This window comes from Ailuropoda melanoleuca, unplaced genomic scaffold, assembly GCF_002007445.2.
Source record: "Ailuropoda melanoleuca isolate Jingjing unplaced genomic scaffold, ASM200744v2 unplaced-scaffold727, whole genome shotgun sequence".
NCBI lineage: Eukaryota > Metazoa > Chordata > Mammalia > Carnivora > Ursidae > Ailuropoda > Ailuropoda melanoleuca.
In genome coordinates this window covers 1-10,318 of record NW_023247947.1, presented here as the reverse complement: position 1 = coordinate 10,318, position 10,318 = coordinate 1, and the positions used below count along the sequence as shown (strand labels likewise).

The 10,318-nt window shown below is 58.7% G+C and overlaps 1 protein-coding gene across 1 annotated transcript; it reads right to left on the bottom strand.

Annotated features, from left to right (window-relative positions):
- Nucleotides 1–159: 159 nt before the first annotated feature.
- MAN2B2 (mannosidase alpha class 2B member 2) lies at nt 160–7,464 on the bottom strand (the record flags this gene model as incomplete). Its single annotated transcript, XM_034653124.1, is given in 8 exon segments — nt 160–352; nt 430–540; nt 1,055–1,255; nt 1,333–1,443; nt 2,602–2,854; nt 3,472–3,573; nt 3,575–3,661; nt 7,190–7,464. Coding segments are annotated over 8 exon segments (1,333 nt in total), but the record flags the coding sequence as incomplete, so codon positions are not given.
- Nucleotides 7,465–10,318: the final 2,854 nt, after the last annotated feature.

The following is a 10,318-nucleotide window of genomic DNA, read 5'->3' as shown; positions in this document are numbered from 1 at the left end:
CACCTTAAATGAAGACTTTATCAGAGACTCCTGAGCTCCCTTCTGCTCAACGTTGTCCAGATCAGTGGTGGCCCACAACCTTCCCCATGTCTACCCGGCCAGGTGGGCTCTCTGGGATGCACACCCCCTTACCATTCAGCTCTCNGCACACCCCCTTACCATTCAGCTCTTTTAACAGCACAACGGGTCTGTGCTGCAGCGCCAGCCCACTCCTCTGGCGCAGGCGTAGGGTGAGCGGCCGGGGTCCCAGCAGGAGCCAGAGCACAGGGTGGACAACGGAGGTGTCATTCAGGGTGAGGTCATAATCCAGAGCCCAATCAAAGTTGTTCCACAGCCGGTGATGGAGCATGACCTGCAGGGAAGAGCTATGGTACAGGGCCCCCTCCCACCTGCTTGTGCCCTGGGTGGCCAGGAGGGCCCACTGCCTACCTCCACCTGCCCATTCCCTTGGCTGGAGACGCCATGTGCCTGCTGGGACAGCAGCACCAGCTGGCTTCGGCTGTCTTCGATGAAGGCGGACTGAACCATGGGGTAGTAATTCTGTGGACACAAACATGGCCAGACGGGTGGTCAGGGTGATGGACGGGCAGACCTGCTGGTCAGTGTCCCCCTCTGGCCACCGCTCTCAGCCCCTTACACGGGGAGAGCCACAGCTCAGGGTACAGCAGGGAGACTACGATAGAGGGTCTGACTTTGGAGACCAACAGACTGTCGTTCACATCCAGCTCCACTGCTTCCTGACCATCTGAACTGNAAGTCTTTTAATGTTGGTCTTCTATGTGTGAAGCCATATATGTCATATGAAGAAAGACAAAGAGATATCAGAGCAGGGGGAAAAGTTCAAGGTGGAATGGGTGTGAGTCTCAGAAATGCTCCCACTACCTATATGAGCTTCAGTGAACCCTGGACCTGTTTGCCCAAGTTTTCCCGCACCTTAAATGAAGACTTTATCAGAGACTCCTGAGCTCCCTTCTGCTCAACGTTGTCCAGATCAGTGGTGGACCACAACCTTCCCCAGGTCTACCCGGCCAGGTGGGCTCTCTGGGATGCACACCCCCTTACCATTCAGCTCTTTTAACAGCACAACGGGTCTGTGCTGCAGCGCCAGCCCACTCCTCTGGCGCAGGCGTAGGGTGAGCGGCCGGGGTCCCAGCAGGAGCCAGAGCACAGGGTGGACAACGGAGGTGTCATTCAGGGTGAGGTCATAATCCAGAGCCCAATCAAAGTTGTTCCACAGCCGGTGATGGAGCATGACCTGCAGGGAAGAGCTATGGTACAGGGCCCCCTCCCACCTGCTTGTGCCCTGGGTGGCCAGGAGGGCCCACTGCCTACCTCCACCTGCCCATTCCCTTGGCTGGAGACGCCATGTGCCTGCTGGGACAGCAGCACCAGCTGGCTTCGGCTGTCTTCGATGAAGGCGGACTGAACCATGGGGTAGTAATTCTGTGGACACAAACATGGCCAGACGGGTGGTCAGGGTGATGGACGGGCAGACCTGCTGGTCAGTGTCCCCCTCTGGCCACCGCTCTCAGCCCCTTACACGGGGAGAGCCACAGCTCAGGGTACAGCAGGGAGACTACGATAGAGGGTCTGACTTTGGAGACCAACAGACTGTCGTTCACATCCAGCTCCACTGCTTCCTGACCATCTGAACTGGGGACTTGGCCCACTCGAGCCTCAGTTTTCCCACCCCTACAATGGGCCGAAGGACCCGCTGTGCACATTCTGCAGGAGTGATGAGGGGGTGTGTGGGGTCCAGCCTGATGTGGGTGATGGGCCGAGGATTGCTATAGAGAGAGGGGCCCGAGTGTGGTCTGGGGGAGTAGCCACGCTCCCCACGCTCTGTGCTCTGCTGGAGCAACTGTCCCGGGCGGACCCACAGGGACTGCCAGGAGCCCCTGCACAGTGGGGGAGAGCGAGCAGTAGGGACGAAGGGACAAGAACTCACCAGCAGAGGAGGGTGGGGACACACCCCTCTGGGACCCCCAGGAGGAGTAAGAAGTAAGGATTACTGAGGCACAGGAGGCCCCCAGGGCAGGCTTCATCTGGATTGTTCCGTCTGACCCTCACAGTCCTGGGGGCCGAGGTTATTACCTCGATCGGGTCAGGGGGAGCCATAGGGAGACGACCCCCTTGTCCAGGGTTGCAGGGCTGGAGGCCTAGGATGTGGGTGCCAATGTGTGGCTTCGGGCCACGCTCACCGCTTGGAAAGAGCCGCCAGGGGACCTCTGTGCTATAGCCCTCGGGCGGGGGGCGGGGGGTCAGGCCCGCTAAGCCTTTGACAGGCATCAGCTCAGAAATCTCAGAGCGACCCCCTGATGAGGCGCTCCTCTTACACAAGAGGAAACCGAGGCACAGACAGGGATGGGGATGGTCTAGGGCCTGTGCGGGCTCTGGATTTCAGACACCAGTGGTGACCCGAGGCTGGGTCTCCACCCCTCCCAGCACAGGTGGGCCGGGGGCTCTGCGGCGTTCCCTCCAGAGGCCTCTGTGGCCACACGCTGCTGCTGGACCGGGCTTCCTGCTCCGGCCTTCAGGAAGAGCGCCATCGGGGCTGCCCCCCACCGTGGTTGCGGGGCCAGCGGGCGCCCTAGGGCGTACCCGAGCGATGCTGTTGCTCGCGTGGTCCCGGAAGAGTCTCCCCTGCATCTGGTAGCCGTTGCTGTCCGAGTAGAGGACCTGCTGGTTGTGGAGACCGGTGCTGGTCCTCAGGATGGCCTCGCAGTTCAGCTCCAAGGGGCCCACCCGGTACTCTTGCTCCATGCGACGGCACAGCAGCTCCCCGCCATGGCCGACTGGCATGTGGGCGAGCCGGGAGTAGATGGCATATGTGTGACTGCTGTCCCTCACATCCCTGGAGGAGAACTGGGAATTGGTGGGTCTGGTTCTGGGAGCCTTGTGGATGCCCCTCCCTCCTCCTTTGCCCTCTCTCCTTCCCTGTCTCCCACCTTCCTCCCTCCTCCCTCCTGCCTCCCTGGCTTACTCCCAGGCTTGCTTCCTCCCTACCTCTCCTTTCCCTCCCTTCCTACCTCCCTCTCACTTTCTCTTCCTCTCTTCTTTCCTTCTTTCCTTTCTTCCTTCTTCACCCTTCCTGTTTTCCATGCCCCCTTCCCTCCTTCCCTCCTTCCCTCCTCCTGCAGTCAGGGCAGGGGGTCAGGGAGTCTTCCTGGGCAATATAATGGGAAGAGCTTGGTCCCCGGGTGATCAGAACTGGGCTGCCCAGCCTGCATGGCTTAGGTCTGTGCTGTCACAGGCCTTCTAGTGTAAGTCAGTGTCCCTGTGGGTTCCTGCCCCGGCTCTGAACGTGGACACCCCCTACAAGGTACAGCACGTGCAGTCGAGCCAGGATGCCCCAGGCGGAGCCATCACGTCTTCATCAAGCTCCCATCGAGAACGAGCTGGCATCAGGAGCACACCTGGACCCTGAATCCCTCGTGCACCCACCCTCGTGCACAAGGGGCCCGAGCGCACCTGGAGAAGAACTGCCGGATCTCGGTCATGAGCTTTCCCGCCACAATCTGCAGCCCCACACTTGCCCATGATTGCTTCGCAGTCTCGGTGGGTGTAAACACAGTTATCAGAGATAGGGCCATATTTCAAGTTCCCGTTGACACGGTACTCCATGAACTCCTGGGTCCCCTGCACAGTGCGGTTACTCTCTCTGCAGGGACAGCAAAGGGAAAACAGTATCATCTTCGTGCACGTGTGTCCCGAGCGTGGTCCTCGTCGTCTGGAAGCTGGGGACCATCCTGCTATGCAGACACCCACCTCCACCAGAAGCCAAGAAAAGCCACCTCAGCAGAACCTCGTGACGGTCATGAGGCCACTCAGTGACACCTGCACGAGGTTCAGGTGAAGTCCGTGAGACACCCCTCTCCTGAGCCAAAGTGGCCTTAGATCCTCCCATGGGCCAGCGGGGACCCCAAGCAGGAGGGCGACAGAGGCTGTATAAAGGCCCCCGAGAGCATAAGCAAAGGGCACTCGTGCTGCCCCAGGGGGAACATCTCCCGGAGCTGGGGCCTGGTCATCAGGCGGCCAGCAGAGCGCCCCACACCTTTCAGAGGGACCCCAAGGAGCACAAGCAAGGACGTTGTCATGGGTCCCCTGGTGTCCAGATGTCAAGAGCCAGCACCTTCGCTCACTTCACCACCTCCTCCTGACTCCCGAGGGCAGGGAACATGAACTCACTTTGCTCCCGAGGCCTGCGAGGCTGGGGACCCTGATCCCCGGCACAGGATCCCATGCCTGGGAAGAGCCCAAGCCAGGACTCAGGTTTCATTCCATCTGCTGGATCTGGGCTCAATCCAACCTGTTCAGATACTGGGGTTGGGACAGAGGATGGGGGAAGGGTGGGCAGGGACTCAGAGCCCTGTAGAGACGTGGATGGTGCAGACACATGTTTGGATCCAAGTTGTGTGTGTGGTCTGAGCAAAGGCACCGCCATGTACTGGGTTCAGGGCGTGGTGCTGCCGGGCACAGAACGTGAAGTGTCCCTTCCACACCCATTTGGGGGGCTGTGCTATTGCAGTGGGCATGGACGGGGAGCAGGGGAGGCATCTGAGAAGGGCCCCTCTGGCCCCTCTGAAGAGCCCAGAAAAGAATCCTGGTCATTCGTCTGGTCCCAAGCCCTTCCCCTTCTGGCCTCAGGCTGCCTGCCTCCCACTCCCTTCATCAGCTCCCACAGGTGCCATCAGCTAGAGACTGGAGGACTGAAACGTGCTCCGTCTGTCGCAGGAATAACACTGAGCCAGAGGAAGGACTAGGCGCTGGTAGCCACGGCAGCATGGATGGACCCTGGACACATGATGCTGGGGGAGAGCGCCAGTCCCACAGGGCTGCATGGAGTGGATCCCCTGGTATGAAAAGTCCAGTTTAGACAAATCCAGACTGGCAGAGCAGGGTCAGAGGGCGTGACTGCGGCGATGCCCACACGGGCTGTGAGTGTCCCAACAACGCAGATGGGGACCATTTCCAGGGCAAATCTGCAGGGTCAGCGATTTCGCTCCGTAGTGCTGGCCTGTAAGGGTTAAGCTCCTCTCCCCCCAGCCTGCCCTGGTGTGGGCTCTGCACACGGTGGCCCCCCCACCCTGGGCCTCCGCAAAGGAGGCTCCTTCCGTGGAACAGTTGTCCCCTCGTCTGTGCTCACAGATTCTCTGGCCCGTCCAGTCCTTGACCTGGCTCCTGGTGCCTCCCGCCCACCAAGGCTGCTCTGAGCCCACCGCCCTCCATTTCCACAGCCCCCTGTGTCTGTGACCAGAGCTCAGGCGCTGGACTAGCAGTGTACCCCGGAGGGGATTGCAGGGATCCACAAGGAATACTCAGTCCACACCCCAGCCAAAAGCAACAGAGATGGACAGGGGCGAGGGGGATGGTTGGCAGGCCATGAGCTGTGCAACTGGACCTGCCGGCTGGGGGGTCATGGCTGCGGATGAGGCCTTCATGCGACACACACAGGGAAGGCGAGGTGGGGCTGGCCCCACAAGGGCTGTCTAGACGGGGCGTCGGGCCTGACTGGAGAAGCAGCCTAAGGCCCGCCTGGGGTCTCTGCTCTGACCAGGGAGGCTCAGAAGTCGCCTGGCCTTGCCCAGGTTCCACGGCTCTCCCCACTCTCGCTCCCCACCCACGCTGGCTGCAGTCAGCCCCTTCTACCTGCCACTCCCTCTCTCAAGGGGATCTGCAGAATGATGAAGGACAGGGCTCCAGCGCGGCCCCTCTGTGGGGCCTTCCTAGTGCTGAGGCTCCAGAGCTGTGCACAGTGGCCTTGGGGCTGAGCTCCAGGTACCGCTCACCTCACACCCGTGCTCCTCCCTCCCTTCTCTTTCCTTCCCCTGACTTTCTGCCAGCTACTCCTCCCAGACTTCCTGTTCCTCCTCCACTTCCAATGTGGGGAGGTCACATCAGGAAATGGAAGTGGCTGCTCTGGCAGAGGCAGCTAGGGTGCAATGAGGACTATCTGGGATGTGGCCTGAGGAAGGACAGGGCTGGCCCCCAAACACCTGGGAGGCTTTTTCCTGGGGGTCACCTGCTTTCTCTGCTGTCAACAATTAGTTGCTGAATGAATGGATGTGGAAATGGATGGATGGATGGATGGATGGATGGATGGATGGATAGATGGATGGATGGATGGATGGATGGATGGAAGGATGGATGGATGGATGGATGGATGGATGGATGGATGGAAGGATGGATGGAAGGATGGATGGATGGATGGAAGGATGGATGGATGGATGGATGAATGGATGGATGGATGGGTGGATGGATGGATGGATGGATGAATGGATAGATGGTTGGATGGGTGGATGGCTGCATGGATGGAAAGATAAACAGACATGGATAGATCAAATTGTAAGGGATAGATGTGTGTGTGTGTGTGAATGAGTGGGTAAGTAGGTGGATATAAGGATCGATGGGATGGAAGTGAATGGATGGGTGGATGTTTGAGTGAGTGAGTGAGTGGTTGGATGGATGGTTTTGTGGGTGGTTGAATATATAGATGAGTGGGAGGACAGTGGTTCCACAGAAGGATAGGTGGATAGATGGCTGACTGGCTGGCTGGCTGGATGGGAGGGCATGTGGGAGGGTACCTGGGTGGGTGGATGGGTGGTTTGGTGTGTGGATAGAAAATGATGGTTTGTGGGTTACTGGATGCAACTGTGGTTGGTTGGTTGAATAAATGGATGAACATGAAGGACAGAGGATGGATGGATGAAGGGATGGATGGAAGGGTGAGGTGATGGATGGGTTGGTGGGTGGTTGGACAGATGGATAAACAAATTTACTGGGTGGATGGATGGAAGATGGGTGAGTGGGGAGTGGATTTGTAGATGGGTACAAAAGAGATGGATGGATGGGTGGTTTAGTGGTTAGTGGCTAGATGGATGGGTTTCTGTTTCTTTAAATTTAAGAAAGTGGATAAAGTGAATATTATATATTCTCCCTGAGTGGGTCTTCAACATCGACTTAGTGGATCAACAGCCCTGGAATGGTAAGATTCATGAAGGGCTTTCTTGCACTCGCAATTGGTCTAGTCTCACAATTGCAGAAATAAAGACAGTAACACAGGAGGGTGTTGGTGTCACCAACTTCAGGTGATTCCCCTAGCAGGTGAGGACATGGGCAGACGGGGGAATGACCTGACTGGGTCCCAATGCATGGCTCCGCCTCCGAGCCCGCAGTGGATGAGCCCCACCTCTCTAAGATGCTGTACATCAGGTTAGTGTCCCGGTCCAGGAACACAGTGTGACAGTCATTCTCCACACGAACCAGCTGCCTGCCCCTTGGGCCAGCAGGGCTCTTTGTCTTGCGGGCAAAGTTGGAGGTTCTAGCCACACTGGCACCCAATCGCTTGGTGTCCTCTTGGGTCCCCTGGATGCGCCAGATGCTGTAATGTCAGTAACTGAGGCCCGGGATCGTGGTCAGCACATACAAGTCGTAACCAGGTTGCTTCTCCTTTGATTCCTGGACCTGCAAGGTCGGCAGAACGAAACAACATGGTGGGTGTCAGGGTTCGAAGACACTCGGTGTCCTCAGTCAACTGTGACTTCCATACCCCCTGGGTGGGGTGCTCACTACCCACAGACAGCAGGGTCTTTCCATCATTGGACTGTGCTGAGTTCCCTGCAGGCCTCCTCCGTGCTCAGCAGGATCCTGCCCCAGCCCCATCTCCCTCCCTGTCCTCCCTCACTCCTCAGACTCCAGCATCAGCAACCGCCCTCCCTTCTCCGCAGCCCTGCTATTCCCTGCCTCTGAGCCTTTGCTCATGCTGTTCCCCTTCCCTGGAAGGGATCTCTCTGAAGGCCCTTATTTCACATCCTCCAATTTCTGAGGGAGCGTTTTCCTGTTCACTCTCCTGGCCTTCCCCAACCACGTCGCCAGAGCTGGGAGGGATGTTGGAGGACACTGGGCACACTCAGCCAGCCCCTCACTCTCCAGGGGAAGCATGCAGCATCCAAGCCCCTGTTGGACCTTGGGGGCCCTATTACCAACCTCAGGATGACTGCACACACTGCCCCACCCAGGCCTTGTGGGACAGACAGCAGACACCCTGTCCCTGCCCCCATCCTGCTCTGGGGATATTCCTCATCAGAGCCACCACCATCTGTCACATCCCACACGTTCTTATTTGGTTTCCTGCCTGTCACCCAGGGCGAGAATATGAGTCCCCTGCAGGCAGGGACCTCATGTGCTTGGTTATTAAGGAATCCCGGCACCTAGGCAGGGCCTGGCACACAGTGGGTCTCCAAAATATTTGTGGAGTGCATTTACCCTGAGTGGTGTTGCCTGTGGGTGAAGAAGGGGGTGCTAGGGGTTGGGTCTGCTGAAACCAACACCGTCGCGTCTCCCTGCCCAGGTCAGATGAACTTCTCCTCCTTCTGCATCAACCAAGGTCAGCTACCCTGGCTTCCGGGTCATCACTCCACACCACACATGCCCTTAAGTGTCTGACCCCGCTCTCCCCGCGGTGGCACTGCTGTCCAGGGGATCAGCACTCAGCCCGGCTGGACCGGAATGTGCCTCCAAGAGAGTCTGCTGAGTGGCTGATGTCAGCACCTCCTGTGCCCCCGCGGGATGCACTGGCGCTGGGGGACAGGCAGGGTCCCTGGGGCCCCCTCTGGCTCCAGGCAGCGGCAGGAAGTGAGGACAGATCACACACGTACTGGTGGCTGGGTGTGCAGACACAGGGTGCTGGGCCAGCCTGGAACATCAGCCCCTCCAAAAAGCGCCCGTCTGCAGACTCCTGTGGCCTTCCCACAGAACGTGGAAATTTACCTGAGAATGTAAATACGCCCCATGGCGGGGGCGGGGAGGAGAAGCCTCCCAACCAGTGCAGACCACCCAGGACACCCTTCAAGGAGGCACAGTGGCGGGACTTCTGGGCACGTCATTTGCTCATCGCCTAGTGTCAGTCTCCTTGTGGACACTTCACGTTCCGTGCCCGGCAGCACCACACCCTGAATCCAGTACATGGCGGTGCCTTTGCTCAGACCACACACACAACTTGGATCCAAACATGTGTCTGCACCATCCACGTCTCTACAGGGCTCTGAGTCCCTGCCCACCCTTCCCCCATCCTCTGTCCCAACCCCAGTATCTGAACAGGTTGGATTGAGCCCAGATCCAGCAGATGGAATGAAACCTGAGTCCTGGCTTGGGCTCTTCCCAGGCATGGGATCCTGTGCCGGGGATCAGGGTCCCCAGCCTCGCAGGCCTCGGGAGCAAAGTGAGTTCATGTTCCCTGCCNATCAGGGTCCCCAGCCTCGCGGGCCTCGGGAGTCAGGAGGAGGTGGTGAAGTGAGCGAAGGTGCTGGCTCTTGACATCTGGACACCAGGGGACCCATGACAACGTCCTTGCTTGTGCTCCTTGGGGTCCCTCTGAAAGGTGTGGGGCGCTCTGCTGGCCGCCTGATGACCAGGCCCCAGCTCCGGGAGAGGTTCCCCCTGGGGCAGCACGAGTGCCCTTTGCTTATGCTCTCGGGGGCCTTTATACAGCCTCTGTCGCCCTCCTGCTTGGGGTCCCCGCTGGCCCATGGAAGGATCTAAGGCCACTTTGGCTCAGGAGAGGGGTGTCTCACAGACTTCACCTGAACCCNTTCACCTGAACCTCGTGCAGGTGTCACTGAGTGGCCTCATGACCGTCACGAGGTTCTGCTGAGGTGGCTTTTCTTGGCTTCTGGTGGAGGTGGGTGTCTGCATAGCAGGATGGTCCCCAGCTTCCAGACGACGAGGACCATGCACGGGACACACGTGCACGAAGATGATACTGTTTTCCCTTTGCTGTCCCTGCAGAGAGAGTAACCGCACTGTGCAGGGGACCCAGGAGTTCATGGAGTACCGTGTCAACGGGAACTTGAAATATGGCCCTATCTCTGATAACTGTGTTTACACCCACCGAGACTGCGAAGCAATCATGGGCAAGTGTGGGGCTGCAGATTGTGGCGGGAAAGCTCATGACCGAGATCCGGCAGTTCTTCTCCAGGTGCGCTCGGGCCCCTTGTGCACGAGGGTGGGTGCACGAGGGATTCAGGGCCCAGGTGTGCTCCTGATGCCAGCTCGTTCTCGATGGGAGCTTGATGAAGACGTGATGGCTCCGCCTGGGGCATCCTGGCTCGACTGCACGTGCTGTACCTTGTAGGGGGTGTCCACATTCAGAGCCGGGGCAGGAACCCACAGGGACACTGACTTACACTAGAAGCCCTGTGACAGCACAGACCTAAGCCATGCAGGCTGGGCAGCCCAGTTCTGATCATCCGGGGACCAAGCTCTTCCCATTATATTGCCCAGGAAGACTCCCTGACCCCCTGCCCTGACTGCAGGAGGA